The following is a 16,586-nucleotide window of genomic DNA, read 5'->3' as shown; positions in this document are numbered from 1 at the left end:
CAAAGTTGGTTAAGGTAATTATCAATACAGATTACACAAACCAATATATTAGTGCATTCACAAGTGAACTGGAAAGTCAGCAGAACCGGTTAAATCCCACTGAGAATGACATTTCCCGTTGGAGTGGGAAGCTAGCGCTGCTCAGGAGATAACTGTCACTGTGCCCCACCATGCAGCGTGATCTATGAACCGGAGGGACAAGAAGTAAATGCGAGCTCACCATAAGGAGCCGTATCCTGCAGAGGCCAGGAGTACACAGGACACCCATGTCCAGCAGACCAGTTCTGGTACCTGTCTGGACTGAAAAGGGGTATTTGAAGTGCTCTGGTGAACAACTGCTTGCGGAGCTTTCCTCCCAGCACAGCAATCACCACTCCTGTCCTATCTGACGCAAATGGATGCCACTCTCCTGCTCACGTTAAGTCTCTTGACTTCAGGTTGCAACATTTCCACACAAGGGGGAACTACAGCCCTATACACCTTACCATTGACTGGCTTTACTTGTACATATCTGAAAGGAAAAGGAATTAAACACGAAAAGCCTGAGAGTCATTTATAGCAGCTAGGAAAAAGGCAAGAGAGGAAGGCTAGGCTAGGAGGGGCTAGGACAATACCTGTGGACAGGGAAGTATGAGAGATGAGCTCTAACAATACCTCGGAAATAAACGCAGGACATAAGGAATATGAAAGATTAAACCAATAACACATGCTCTCATCTGTTTAAAGGGAGGAGAAAAGATGACAGGTGGGAAAAAGGAAAGTAGGAATGTAGACATAAAACTCATTTGCAGTGCCTCCCCCATCATAGTGGGGAAAGAAACCTTTGCCTCACCACTGCTCTATGGGAAGGACGACTACACACAAAATCCATTATTTCAGATCTTCCTCTCCCCCTCTCATGGAGGGATCAAAATCAGGTCTTTGTCTGGAAAAGAAGGGAGAGGTTTTCTTAAAATGAAACAAAGGGCATCCTTCTCTCTGCTATCCCTTAAGGTAAGACAGAACGAGCATGATCTTTCTGCATTTTGACACATCGAGAGTTACCAAATCCTCTCTATCACTGCATATTCCCCTTACTTTATTTAATAAATGAAATCTCATCAACTTATCCTTCTTCTATTATCACTGCTGACATCAATCTGATAATATTGGCTTGGTCTGGAATCGTGCTATTATATGTCCTCTTGATATTTAATTTAAGAGAAACGTCTGCAGTGGGGTGAATATGTGAAGCAAGCTTTTTATTACTGGCAGCAGTAAGGACGCTGGGAGTGAATTAGACATTCATCTTAGTCAGGGCCAATCTAGTGGCTCAGAAGAGGTTTTCTTCTTAACCCTCTCCTAACTGTTCAATAGCAGCAGGTAACAGCTGCTCCAGTCAATAACTGCATTCACTTGTCTTGACAAATTCATTTCTACATGGATATAAACCCCATGAAGAAGTGCTAAGTGTCTAGGAGGTTAAAGCAAGGTTCTTTGAGAATTCCCATCATAAGCTCTATGACAGAAGGAAGAATGCTGGTCTAAATGTCCATCAATTAATCAAGAAGCAACACAGCTTCCAAAGACAAACACACAAACCTACTGCAAGCAGCGATTAAGGCAGTATCGTCAGGATACAGACCCCATAGAGAGAAGGTTTCAAACACAGCACAATGTCTGCTAGCTAGTTGCTGCTAACAGGTTTCCTTTTTGGAAGAAGAATTATGGACTCAATATTGGAAAGCAAGGGAAATCTGGAAGATGTATGTGTATTTGCTAGTCCTTCCACCCAACTGAAAAATCAGACTAGCCAAGCGGAGATACAACTTTAATGCTTTAGGACTTGGCAGCTTTTAGACTAGTGCAAAATCAGTAACTCCACAGTGAGTAGCACACCATCACTTGGCTCTACCAAGTAGAGCAGCAATTCCAGATGGAGTTAGGAGCAAGATCCTCTTTTTACCTTTTAACTCTGGGAAACCATTCAAGCTGAGAAAAAATTCAAGATAGTATCTAAGCCTAGATATTTCAATACCTCTGCTCAGAAAGTGAAAAACAAAGACATGCAGGGTCCTTCATATAAGCCAACTTCAGATAGCTAGTTCCAGTACACAGCTGCAGGCAGCAACCTAAGTGGGACAGCAACCTGGAATCTACTATGGGCTGCAAAACTCAACAACTGGATCAGCTACTTTCTGCTGCATTGTTTGACTAAGACCAGTGTCTGAGCTAACTTGAGCAAACCACACGAGTCACCACTGTCACTACAGCACAGCCAGCCTCAGGTCAGCCATGAGGTGCATGGGCAGCACTGCGAGCAAAACCCAGGGCACACAGCAGCAGTTTCTGTACATCAGGAAGGAACCAGAGATGTGTCATATAGTTGGTTAGCATGTTTATATATCCAGGGTACATCACACGCGTTTCAGACCAAGCTGAGTGATGCTTTGGTCACATAAATGTGGTGTGCTGCCATGCTGTACTGTACGTACATAAAAAACGATAAGTGGCTAACTGACCTGTAAAACTGCATTCTCCCTTGGGTAGCAGTTGCCTCTGATGGCTTCTCTTTAACATGTCAGAAAAATAACTCTAGACAGATGCAATACACAGCACATAGAAAGGTTCCATCCTCTCTCATTATTGCATCCTTGACATTTACAGCAGAAAATTAAACACAATTGAAGCATTTCATTCACATATAACAGACTCAGCACAGAACAGCCAGGAAAGCTAACTTTCAGCATAGGCTGCAGGATGCTGCACTATCACAAAGCAAACACTTTGGCCTCACTGCAACCTATGGGATTCCCTCATCCTGCACATCAGCTTGATAACGTGGCTTGAATGAAAGAGGGAAGAGTCATATTTCTTTTGCCAGACAGCTGCAACAAGAGATGGAAGAAGCTTAATAGATAATCCAAATGTCTACTAAAAATTCAGTAATATTTAAGCTACATAACCTAGTACAGTGTAAACAAACTGCATGCCTCATGAGGATAAACTAAAGTGATCAGGAAGGAAATATTTCTGATCAGCCTCATGTATTCAAAACACTACTCATCAGGCTTTGCTACTGATCTGGATGGAGTACAAGGCTTGTAGAAGTAACATATTGTGTAGAGCAAGAGGAGACGGACTAAAAGAAAAGGTGAAACCTCGTGACAATTTTCAGAAGGAGTACTACCTCAAAATTTCAGCTGAAGCAGTTGCATTCCTATCTTTCTAAACCCTTCCCATATACCTTGCCACACTGCAGCACGCCACTGCACAGCTGCAGTATTTCCCCTCTCTCTTTCTCCCCTCTGACAGGTGCATTTCAATAATAGGTCCCCCTATTCTCTTTTTCCCTACCTTGTCCATGGAAGTGCCTAACGAACACATATTTATAAAGTACTACGAGCTTCTGGGCAATTCTGTGATCCTACAAAATTTGTCACTCAAGTACTTCTCAATCTCCATGCCTGCTTTGACAGCTTGTTTGAAACTGCCATACAATTCCCCACTGCAATTTGTGCATTCATTGCACCCTTGTCCTTTCCAGGGCAGAGATCTCTTTTCCTTCCAATCACAGATATGCAGAAGCTGTTCTGAAATCTTCTCCTGTGTAAGTAATTAGATTCTATCACTGAGAACAAAAGTTAACACAAATGTCCAAATCTCAAGTGTCAGCAACTTGTGTCACTGTACTGCATTCAGTGAAAACAGACTAACCCAAACACATTTTCTTCATCAAACAAAAGAAAAACAAAAGCCCAAACTCTAAAACAGACAGATTGAAGCAGAAAATAACTAAAATTTAGCAGTTTTCTGTAACAACCTCTAATTTTGGAAATCCAACAACAATCTCTCCATTTCAGTAATGAAACTGATGCAAAGAGATTGTGTGACCCATCCAATGCTGGTTTCAGCTGTCTTTCTTCAACGTATCACAAACTCTCCTGTCCTACACTGTTTATCCTCACACAGAAGATGCCACTTTCCATTTGACCAACGGATCATCCCAAAAGACTTTGATTTTATAATTCATTGTGCTTTGCCAGGTGCAGTTTCAACCAAATTTAACTGGCTTCTCCTTAGCACCCCATAAGCTGCAGGCACTGGGGTTTTGGTGGTGGTCTTTGAGGGAAGAGGAAAATAGCAATACACAAAAAAACTGTATAAAACCATATAAAGTTAAATGATCCTTATCCTACTGAACCTGCAAATGCAGTAACTAATCATCCCTATTAGCATTCTGCATGGCAGATGGCAAGTGGTTTGAAATAATGAGAGAATTTTCCCCACAAGTGGATAATTCCAATGTACATTTGGATGTAAATTCTTTACTGATTATGATGGTAGAATACTGAGTTATGAGAAACTGCCAGTTTGGAAGATGAAAGGAAAACTACTGCCTCTTCCTTCACTTGCCAAGAGATACAGAAGTTAACAGAACTGGATCTCCTGCCCACAAAGCCATGAACCATTTTTTCCAAAGATGCCAAGCTACTAAAAGTTGACTAGCAAAGATGAAGAGCCTAAAGTTAGCAGCAAAATGGTCTCTGGAAGCCAAGCAGGAATGAGTCAGAATCTTGTTGCTGGAAGGAGTTCTCTGAATCAGAAAGGAAGCTGGCTCAGCTCCCACAAGGCAGAAAAGCAATATAGCAAGCAATAACTGAATCTGAAAACAACACACAGACCAACAAGTGACCCGAATAGGGATTTTCCTTCTTCAGATAAAAAACATCTAAAAACTGGTTAAGATCTCAGGTCAGGAAGGGAATGCATGCAGTTTACAGAGCGTATGCAGCACTGGTCCTAAGAACATATGGGTCATGGTAGTGCTATAATGTCTGGGAGTTAGTTGGGGAACTGCCTGCTGGGAGAATCCTAGGCCCATATTCTTTGTTGGTCTATTAAACCTCTCCCCAAGAAGTATTCTAAAGAAAGTAACTGAAGATGTGAGATGCTGATTTCATATAACCGTAAGACATGAGGGACAGACAGGTTCCGTAAATTTTTCCTATGTGAGATGATCTCGTAATGATGTCAGACTGCTAACAAAATTTTCTTTTTAAAAGAAAACCCTGACCACTCATTTGAACAGCAGTTACGCTTCTAAAATGCCACTAAGCACCGTACTAAATCCCTGCAGTTTACACCAGACTACACAAAGGGGTATCAATGACTGACAAAAATGGGAGTCCATTAGTATATTCTGCACTGCCAGAGTGGCATGTCCTGATAAAGATGCGGAAACAAATTTTGAGAGCAGAATGAAGCTGCCAGCATTAAAGTTCAGGTGGGATCTGAAGCTAAACATTCACCTTATTAAAAAAATCCCCTTGCTTCTGACTACATGTTCTAATCTTCAAAACCACAGTGCCCCCTTTTACCATGCTGTGCAATTTGCTGAGTACTAACTCTGCAAGATCCCTATTAAGCAGCTACTCATCCCCCAGAGAACATCAATAATGGTGTTTTCAAAGAACACATGCAAAGCCTTGAAGTCTGTTTTTGGGGGAAGGTTGGGATTTTTTTCTTTTTTGTTGTTAAATAAATATTATAATTTCAAGAAGTCCTCAGATAATTGTAAAAATCCTTATAGAAAATAATTTAGATAACATGGTTTTAAGTTTGGAGAAGAGCACATGAAATGTCTCAGGTGAGTTAACGAGACCCATGCCTACTTAAGGCTGCTCTATCCTGCTGTTAGTGGCACTCGCAGTCAACACACTGCTGAAAACTTCTCTCTGAAGAAACATTATTCATCCCTGAACAAGCAAGTGCTCCTGTCTTCCAAATGCCACTTTTTTGGGCCAAATCAGTTACAATTGTGGTTGGTGTGGTACGTGTATGTCCCAGACAGGCAGGCAAGGGACACTTCCAGCACTAACAAGGAAAACAAAAGGATGGGAAGAACCAACCCCAGCAAGGTCCTCTCACAGTAGGCTGAGTATCAACTGATCTTGAGACTCCAACAGCTGACGGGACTCCATAGAAACCTCTTTTATCAGAGTAACTTCATGAACTATTAAAATCACACCAAATAAATAAAGAATAAAATAAATTAAGTCACTGAAGCCTGGCCTGATGGCAGAGCTGGTTTTTCACTCCCTTTGTAAGGGAGGAAGGGACCTCAGTCACTCACAACATCACACACTACTAATTTCCTCTGTGCAGATGGACCACCATGATGGAAGGTGTCCACAGCTGTCCTGCCACAGTCCTTATTTCCTCAGAAGGTGGAGATACAGAAGCTCTGACGCACAGAACAAACTATTTCTCTCCTCAAATTTCCCCCAACAGTACTTGCCTTTGGTCTCTCTTATTCATGACTCCAGCAGGAGACTCTGACTCAACAGTAAGTAAAGACACTTTGCACAGTGCATATAATCCAGAATCAGGAATACAATTAATGTTCAAAATAGCAACATTGCCCTTGAAATCAATTGCTACTGAATTAATGATCAGATTGTTAGGTGTGTTACCTCAACTTTGCCTTAGGCTGCTAATTAGCAAACAAGCCATTAATTCACTGGTAACAAGTGGTTTCTCAGGCATTATTGCTTCTGACATCTTTAATTCACCACTCTTTTTGGAAAGCTTCCCCAGACAACTTTAACCTCAATCCTCTACAAATCAACCCCGTGCCACTAGCACCCACTCACTATATAACACATGTGATGGAAAACAGAGGTGGGAAATCACAGCAGGAATAAGCTGAGCTGGGTCACTAATTAATATTCATCATATTTTCCCAACTCAAGCCAAGGGGAGGTGGGCACCAAAGGCACAAGAAGTTCTGGACTTTGGTGTGGACCTCTCATTACATCTAAATAAACAATAAAATACTATGAAGCCTGGAGGAACCCCACTTCCACCATGGTACACAGTGGAATATGTAACTCCCAATCTAAGGGGAGAGATCTGTTTCTATTTTCACTGCATTCTCCATGATAAAAGAGCTTTGAACTGAAATATTTCACGTACTCTGATGCACAAAGTATGTCTGAGGTTTGTTTTAACAGCTGCACAAATATCCATGCTTTTGAAAACAATCTGGATTTGGCCTGCCAACAAACCCTGATCTAAGGGTTTTATAATGGCAACATTACTACAGAATACAAGTGCTTTCCATGTAAAAATCGATAGCAATAGAAACATCCCTAATAAGCTACATGGAGTCTTTGGCACCTCTTCCTTTGCTGTTCCAGTCTTTGCTATTCAGGTCTTATTTTATAAATTCCCAAGTTCTACCAAGGTACCTTTGAAGAAATGTTCTTGCAATTTTGAAAAGATATATTAATATTTTACACCAGTTTTTCTGCACTAACAGAGTTGCAATCTGAGTTCATTGGACTGATTTATTAGTCATCCTTCATCATGCATGAGATGAAAGGCGATACAGTGAACACTAGATTAGAATATTATTTTACTAACTGGGCTAAAGGACAGTCTGATTTAGAACCAGCATCTTAGTAATATCCGAAACCTGAACTTCAGAAAGAAGATTCAACAACTTGGATAAAGTATACGATCTAATACCTTTTCAATATTTAAAATTAAGTTAATTTTATTATTATTATTATATAATTAATATTCTCCAAAAAATAATCTGGCCCATCTGAAACATTTACACAAATCCATTACATGTATTTGACTTCTATTACCACATACTATATTCCTAAAATAGTAGGGGAACATACCTTGCTTGGAAATCACTGCACCGGTACAAACAGTTGCCTAAAAATGGGCCCTCCAGAATTCATAAAGAAAATGTTTACATGCTAACGTAAATGACTGAAAATCTTTGTGAAGTAGAACTGAAAATGATCAGAAGGTTTTTCTTTCAGTAAAATTCACAACACGTAAAATGACACAAAATCAAAATTGACCCACCTACTCTTTTGCCCTCCTGAAATAATTCTGGGGAAACTCATGCCTCATAGAATCTTACAGCAATATTCCAATTTCCTACTAAGAACGACTTTATAAATGTGAGAAAAAGCAAAGCTTTGACTAATAACGCGCCTCTCTATTTAAAGTCTACATGAAACAGAATCAGCACAGACAGAAGTAGGAACTAAGAGCACAAACCCACCTCTGAGGGAAGAACAGGACTGGGATGGAGCCAAACCATTTTTTGTGAAGGTACCATCATTGCAGGGCACAAAAAAAGCACTATGTTGAGATAAGGCTGGTGATGAGTTCCCAGCAGTAATTAGTCTTTTATTTCTGAAAACTCTTAAATCCGTATTCCAGAGGCTCTTAATTTCAACCCTAAATTAATCATTTATCTAATCTAATGATAGGAGAAATCCCAGAGCAATTTTGTTTGAAAACTATGTCTTTACCCTTCTCTTTGGGCTTCACTCCTGGGCACAGCCCCCTGTTGAAACACCTGAGTCCTCATAGTAGATTTCAAGACTAATAAACTCAAGTATTACCACATAACTACCTTATAAACTTTCCAGATCCACACAAGCAAATAAAAAAGAAAAAAAGAACAGTTAGTTCCTCTAGGTTCCAGTTAGCATTGCCATTTTAACTGAGGGGTCATCAGCCTCATAAAATCTTGTGCAATTCAATAAAACTTTCATTTCCATGAGTACTGAAAGCAAGACATAAATTCCCTGTTCCCAGCAGACAGTCCATCTATGAACTTTCTGCCCCTACTCCCATTGAGTCAGTGTGGTTTTCTACTCCACATCCAGCCCAGGAGGATTCTTACTACTTGTCGGTTTCTTTAACGTAATCACCTTAAATACTCATGTCCATTAAGTTTAAATATCTTAGGACCATTAAATGGAACTCTTAGATACTAAGTCCCATACAGAGTAAATCTCTTTGGCAGCTTCTCCATTGGAAAGCTTCTCCTTGGATTCAAGGCTGATCTCTATCAGGATAAGATACCAACATTCTTTATGCACTCCTTGATAACAGTGCAAAGCACATGCAGTCCTCTCAGCACAACATGCAAAGCCACACAGCCATCAGTAAGCAGCTTCAGAAACAGTTCTGTAAACTATAAGGAGATCTCGGAGGGAAACTCAGCTTCAAAACAATTTTATCTTTTAACAGCTTCCTAATCCCCTCACCCCACTCCTGCAGCTTTACCTTTTAGAGAAAGTCACACCCCTACCCATGCCAATTCTTGCATCCAAATTTAACAACTACAAAAATAAAATAAAAACGCGATAAGACAACCTTCACAAAATAAAATAAATCAAGTTTTAAAAAAACAGCATTTTGAGGATAAATCTAGAGTGCCTGCACTAAGCCATAACCTCTTTACTGATGTTTTTTTCCTTCCTCTTAACAGATTCAGGGACTGTAATAACATTTAATCCTCAGAAGCTAATCTAAATGTAACACTCAAAAGAAGACAAAGACAATGCAACAGAAAAAAAATTTGGCCACTGCCTTTTGGGAGTGCTGCTTTATCCCCGGAGCGAGCACATTAATAGAGCTTGGAATGAAATGCCATTTTATTCTCTGTAGCAGGGAGGGGATTAGCAAGTTGTCTTCTCTAAACCCAGTCTGAGTCATGGCTCTATGAACACTGAGAAAAGGATGTGGAACGAAGTGAAGGGTGGGGAGCACTGGCTTTTTATTTACACGCTTCTTCCTTTGTGGGTGGTTACTGATGTGCACAGTTTGCTAAACAGGGAAGGAAGGGGGAAAGAAGTTCTAGGTCCCCAGACTTCAATTGTGTTGGTTAACAAAAAGGAAAAATAATAATGCACCAATTATAATAACATCATTGAGACAATATGTCCGTGGTAACTGTCCAATTCACCACAGCATGTAAGCAACAAGGGCAAGCTGCTTAAGGTGCTGAAAGCTGTGCTCAGTGGTTTCTTGTTGCTAGGATGATCTTCCTGGGAGAAAGAAACAGGTTGGACAGAGCCCAGAACAAAGAAGGAGACACTGTGGCATAAGGAACGCAGAGACGGAAGCAGGCTGGGTTCAGGTGAGAAGATGAGGAATGAAGTCCCTTGCACGGGTCAGGCCACGCAGGCATCAAGCCTAGCGTCCCACCTTGAAGTAGAAACCAAGAGCTAACAACCATGTCAGTGATTTAATATGAAGGTCAGCACTAAGCACTTCACTTATGTTTCTATACAAAGGGAGATAGGAAGGTTTACCTAACTCACAGGCATGCTGTGAAGGGTCACTGGTGGAAAACTTGTACAATATTCCTAAATCCTGCAATGCTTGATAATCACTGAGGAAATAGTCCATGGAACACTTGACCACTCGTGCAGAGCTGTCAGTGTTGATAACAGAATTACAAAAGTCAGTAAGTGCCAAGAAAACATTGGGGTTTTATTTCAGATATTTCTTATCTTTGTTTCAACATGGATTTCCAAAAACAGAGTACTTACTGTGGAAAGAGCCACAGCTCTATTCCTGTCTTCCTCCATCAGCTATGCTGATACACAATGGCTGAAGACAACAAATACAAGGTAGACTGGTCTCAAAGGGCACAAGTGCCAAGGGCAAGTCGAAGACCTCACAGTGAAACAGGGATAATATAAGCTAGGGAAAAGAAACTACAGGAAGGAGATCTCCTATGCAGATGGAAAAAGTGACACTCCTAGTTTCCTTTGTTACTGGAGCTGTCATAGTCCAGCACTGGAAACAGGCAGACCTGTGCTTCATTCATACTTCGGCTATATTCCAGTTCATGTAATTTTGTTGGAGTGTCAGTTTATTCCTGCCAACCAAGCTACTAGATCTGTATAAATCAGTCTTACCTATCTTAGCGCTTACTGCACTTGTATGTCTAGTATGAAAGTGCAAAACAGGATGCGCAAACTATTCTTCCCACTGAAGTCACAGGATCTTGTAATTTATTGCCATAAACAGGCTGTAGAAAGACTTGAACATACAACACCTAACAAGAGGACCTCACAACATGCAGACTTCAAGTCCTACCAATTAAGCATGAATCCCAATGTATACAGGCAGTTTACCTGACCCTGTCCCAGCCTTATGACCCACACACGATGCATGTGCACTCTTAAAGAGTGTTTGTACAGCGTGTTGTACACTGAGGCAACAATCCCAAAAAGTATCACTGCATACTGCTGTAAGGGATGTGTACACTGCAGGCTGATGGGATAAAGCAATGATTCTTCCTGCGTGTACAATTATCAAAAGGCATTATCAATCCCAGATGGCGCACTCCAACATGCCGCTCAGTGCAATCCTGGCTATTGCTGGCAATTTCTAACTTAAAGAAATATAAAGTATGAAGTTTACCTTTTCCCTCAGTTCCACTAGTGCCACACAGCTTGTCCCTTCTCAAGGCACCAGCTACGTTGTCTTTTCACACAAAATTCATATTAGGGAAGGCAACTCTTTTGGCTGCAAGGAAGACAGCCTAAGGAATCTGTTCCTTTATGATGGCTCAAGTTCATATGGCCATCAAATAGAAGGGCAATGCACAATAAGGCCAGAAGCCAGGGACTGGCAGATGATGAAGGTTCAAAAAAAAAGGGAAGGAACCCCTAAGAGACCATAAACACACTTTCTGAATCTTGAAAGAAGTCATTAGCATTTGCATTGGTCTCAGCCACTCACCTTTATGAAAAAAGGTTGCATTCCTGAGTTTCCTACATTACCAGTCTTTATCTCCACAAGAAACAGAAGAGACCAAATGGAACTGAAATTTCAGGAACCAAATTTAGGACTACTATAAAAAATAGGTTAGTTACAGTCTGTAATAGCAAGTAAAGAACATAGTTCAAGGTCATAATCTCTTCCTTTACAAAGTCACAAGGATAAATCATTGCTACCTGTGTTCCCAACAACTAATCACACATCTGCAGAAGCAAATCCAGGAAAAGACTGAACTGATCAAAGACTGTCAGAACTTTATATCCTATGAATTTTAAAAATTTTATTTAAAAACAGAATTTAGAATTCTACTATGGAAAACTGCATGAAAATGTACGCAATGTGTTAGCTGCCCTGTTTTGGCTTCTTTAGCAACTTATTGCTTGACTGTCCAAACAAAAATGTGAAATTACAACAGGTTATGTGATGCTTTGGCAGCCAAATATGATTTTAAATAAAGACAGCACAATATACTGCACACCCCACTAACATATTCATCACTACTATATTATCTATTTATGCAATTAAGTATCATACAGTCTGGACTGGACCCAACTGGACTACATATGTTGCTACTCCAGTTTACTGCATGTTGGCCAACTGTTTACCCAACTGAGATCCGAGTGCTGCTCTTGACAGTGTAATTGCTTTGGACTCATTAATATTAAAGAATTATAGAAAATATTTTTTCTTGGACAGCTGTTAGTGAATGTGGAACAATAAGCTGTGTAGCACTACTGGCAAATAAAAGTGCAATTTAGACACTAAATAAGCTCATGGTAAAATGACAACATTAAAGGTCCACTAATTGTGCCAAGGCCAATAAAAAAGGCCAGAAAAATCACTGCACCCATTCTAAGAAAACATTCATGATAATTACAGCTCTGGTTTGATTGAAATTTACAGGGCTAAGATTTATACTGTTTACCTTTTTCTTCCCTGGACAATGAAAACTTTAGAAGCGGTGCCATTCCCCCTGCTCCCATGCACTAACCCGATGCTGCAATGTGTAGGTTAAATACACTGGGTCAAAGTTGGAGCCGATTAAACATGTTCCATTTCCATTTTGAAAATCCTAGTAAATATTCTTATCTAATGTGAATTTTCTAAGTCCATGTCTTCTCCCTCATTCTCCCTTTCAAGATCAAACAACTTTATACGAAATTCTGTCAAGCTTGACACAGAAAGAGGGGATGCTAGCTTCCAACTTCTCAGCCCCCTAAATACCTGACAGTAGATAACTTCACATGCCATTTACAGAAATACCCACAAGCTACACACAGAGCATTATGAAATGCAACTGGAACTGCTGAAAAGAACAAAAATATCTCCTCACTTTATCCACTCCTCTGCCTTCGTGGCTGCCTCCTGGTACTGCTCAGATGTCAGCTTGTAGATCTCTGCGTTCTGAAACAAAGAATATAATGCTCAGGTCTACAAATCAAAGGCATTTTAGATCTTAACCCATCACAAAGTTATCTTCTATAACTAATAACTATTTCCAACAATGAAGAGCATATTCAGCTCAAAGAACACAAAAAAAAATGTATAAAAGTTGATTTTCAGCAAAATGCATCAAGGCCATAACACGTCCTCCATTCCGTGTTTCACGTTTGTGAAGGGGAAGAGGGGGAAAAGGTTGCTAACAACCAACCATCTGCTTTGATTATTCCATGTAACCACAGCACCAAGTTATTTTGAGTTAGGTTGTGTTTTGTTCTCTTTCATTAATTGCTGTGAAGGATCTTGGTAAGTTACTGACGTGAAAGTATCAAAATTGGCTGCTAGCACTGGAAAATCCATTTTACATTTCAGTGCGTCTACTTATGTTACTTATTCTTTAAAAGAAAATTATGCAGCCTGTTTCCCTTTTAACAACATAGGGAGGCATATCAGGTATCAGTTAAGGCACTGCCAAACAGAGTCTGGAGTGTCTTGCTGCAGGGCTTAAGAGGTTTGCATTAAATTCTCCTGAGCTTGCACAGAAAGTTTTAGTTCACAACTGCTCAGCCACTGAACACAGAGGATGAATTCCTCCTCCTGGCTGCACTTACAAGCCTCCCAAGCACAAACAGCAGAAGGGAATGGCTGCGCACCCCCAGCGACTTCACTGCAAGGTCTTGTGTCACTAAACTGCTGATAAAGCTGCTTTAGGCAAAGCCTCTGGACTTTATACTGAAATAGCTGCAATTGCCTCACTCAAAGCTCATCTGCAAGGCCCTTAGTCTGAAAAGGCACATGTAGAAAATATGCAATAATCAATCAAAAAAGTGACAAAATGGTTTTGAAAGCGAGGACAGCTATTCATTTAGAGCTGGTTCTAGCTGCTATCTCATCTCTCCCCAAATTTGGTCATTTTATATAGAATACTATTCTTGCCCTTCTTCATTTATTTTCCCATAAATGCAGCTGTGGTCCTGCGCATGATGAGACGACACATATTGTTCAGTGGTTAGAAAAAGGAAAGGACAGATATAACTCAAGTTCTATTAGCGGTTCTGCCACTTGTGCAATCTTGGGCAAGTCACCATTTTCCATCTGCAAGCGAAGGATAACAGCTGCCTGTATCACTGAAGTTGTGTGAAGCTTAGCTAATTGGAAGGTTTATACAGGTTTTCAGAGCCCAGGCTTCAAGGTGCTATATTTAAGCATTTTATCTCTGGTGCCTGAATTTATGTCACATACCAAAAAACCCACAGAACAGACTTTGCTTTTCCAAACTTTGACCTAGGAGACAGACTTAAACTGAGAAATCATGGATGAGTAACCACTTCAAAATGCATTTTGCCAGCAAATTGTCATTAAAGTTTTCATTTACTTACTTGTTATATAATGGTCAAACTTCTATGCTATTAAACCCATATACTCCTTCCTATAATGAAAAGTTCAGCTTTTAATGGAGCCTTTTTCTCTGTCCTGTAAACAGACCTCATGGCTCTCAGCTCCCTGCTGTTCTTTATTCACACATGAAACCACAAGACCTGTGCTTCATTAATTAAATTTGCCATTAAAAATTAAATAATGTGAATAAGTAGATATAAGCATTATCTCCATGGGTTTCATAAGTCTCACCGTTTCTCCAATTACTACCCAAGCAATTTTTTTATTTCATACTGTCTGATTTCTCAAAGGGACTGGATTTGAGAGATCAAAATGAGAGAAAGTGGGAAAGAGAGAAAGCAAGGTAGTAAAATTAAACATTTTTCAGGCAATAGGAAGTAGCCCCATCAGATACTATTAGCCTGCAGCACTCTGCAGTGAAACAGCAGCAGGAGAGGAAAACAGGAACAAATATGTTGTACGTGAGACCCAGCATGAGGCTGGCATTTAACCTACCTAAAGAAAGAAAAAATAGCCAACAGATTCATTTACTGGATGCATTGTCGATTAAAGTGGTTGGGGCACAACCTTGCCTAGTTTATTAGAGAGAGAGTTCAACTTCCCAGTACTATGGTCAGACCCATCTGCAACATCATCAACTACAAACATGGACAAAAATAGCTGGGAAAGAAACCAGTATGAAATAGCTCTGGATCCTAAAGCTGATATAAGCAGACAAGTGAGATCCTGAACAGAGAGGCAAGAACTTTGGTGAGGGAAAGGAGAGATCTGGCCTCAAAGAAACCACAAGAAACATGGCACAATGCAAAGATCAAGGAGGGGCACAGAAGACCTTCAACCTGATGATGAAAGCTGCTGAGTTTTAAAAATTAAAAGGAAGCATCTTTGCATGTGATCCAACTGGACCTCTTGCCCTTGGATCTGATCTCTCTGCCACCTTCTTCCCCCCTCTCCACCAAAATCCCTAAAAGCCAATGAAGCAGTATTTCCAGTGCTATGAATCAGTATCTTTAAATGCTTACCCAAGTAAGAAAAATGGAGTTTTACCATTTAAGCCGAAGTTAGTTCAACAAGCAGACTTGTTAAACAGGTTTTCCTTGGCCTCTAGGCCCTCTCCTACCTTGGGAACGTGTGGTTCACTTTTGTCCTAAACACTAAATGAGCAACAAATGGGCTCAGTGGGTAACAGACAGTCCTTTCAGCACGGGCAGTCATGGCAGCTTCTGTGATTTGGGGCTTCTCCTCACAGACAATAATTTTCCAAGTATCCTCATCTATTCAACTTCAGATGCAAGATCTGCTTCAGTTTCAGTATTTTACCTACCACACTGTGGCAGGGAATAACCTTCCAATGTCCTACAAAAATCTAGGACTTTATTATAAGGTTGAAAATGAGAAACCAAGTCAGGAACCACCTGTGCACCTCCAACGACTTCAGCAGCGACACCCACACACAGGGGCTACTCAGCAGCATCAACCTGTGGCATTTGCACTTGAAACAAAGTCTGAGCTGCTCATCGTCTTAGTGAAGTCCTTTAGCTTCATAAAACAATATTCAGTTCCACAGTAAACGAGAACATTCAACACAAAATTACAAGGCATCAACACTGCTTTTAATTTACTCTCACAATATTTGATGCTTGAGATAAAATGGCAGCTCACAAAGAAAAAGTTGAACATGAGACCTCAACTATTATTAAATAAAGCTTCTGGCAGTGTTAGTTGCAGAAATAAGTTTAAAAACATGACCAAAGGACACCATAAGGGCTCAAATAACAACAGACATGGAAAGAATGAATGAACCACCTAAAATGTTTCACTTCTCTCAATAAAGCTGAGCCTTAGGGGAGCCAACTTCAGAACATCAGAGCTTTGTCATATGGGAAGAGCGCTCTCCAGAGAGGACAAACAAACTAAACAAAAAAATGTTAGTTTGAAAGATTTTCCCCTGCTATTAAATGATGGTTCGTAGCAAATAATAAAAACACCAAGAAGTTATAAAAATACATAACTAGCGCCTAAAGATCAACAGAACCACTTTCCTTTACCCTACTGCTTCTCTACAACAGATTTACTGCTATAATCTTGCTCCTCACTCTTCCCAAAACACCCTTGCACTAAAAATTCCCCTTCCAAAGGGAATCAATTTTAAA

The 16,586-nt window shown here is 40.3% G+C and overlaps 1 protein-coding gene across 6 annotated transcripts in view; it reads right to left on the bottom strand.

Moving 5' to 3' along the window:
• Window positions 1-16,586, bottom strand: part of CHCHD6 (coiled-coil-helix-coiled-coil-helix domain containing 6) — a 115,640-nt gene that overhangs the window by 40,282 nt on the left and 58,772 nt on the right. For all 6 annotated transcript variants that reach the window (XR_006165985.1, XM_042799794.1, XM_042799790.1 and 3 more), the window contains one exon: window positions 12,929-12,999. Coding sequence is in view for 5 of the 6 variants with exons in the window: in XM_042799794.1 (XP_042655728.1) it covers window positions 12,929-12,999 (71 nt within the window). In the remaining variant the exon portion in view is untranslated. The remainder of the gene's footprint in view (window positions 1-12,928; window positions 13,000-16,586) is intronic.

The sequence above is a fragment of the Tyto alba genome, unplaced genomic scaffold (genome assembly GCF_018691265.1).
Source record: "Tyto alba isolate M040663 unplaced genomic scaffold, T.alba_DEE_v4.0 Super-Scaffold_3, whole genome shotgun sequence".
NCBI classification, from domain to species: domain Eukaryota; kingdom Metazoa; phylum Chordata; class Aves; order Strigiformes; family Tytonidae; genus Tyto; species Tyto alba.
The sequence above is the reverse complement of the archived record's forward strand: the minus strand, read 5'-3'. Positions and strand labels throughout refer to the sequence as shown.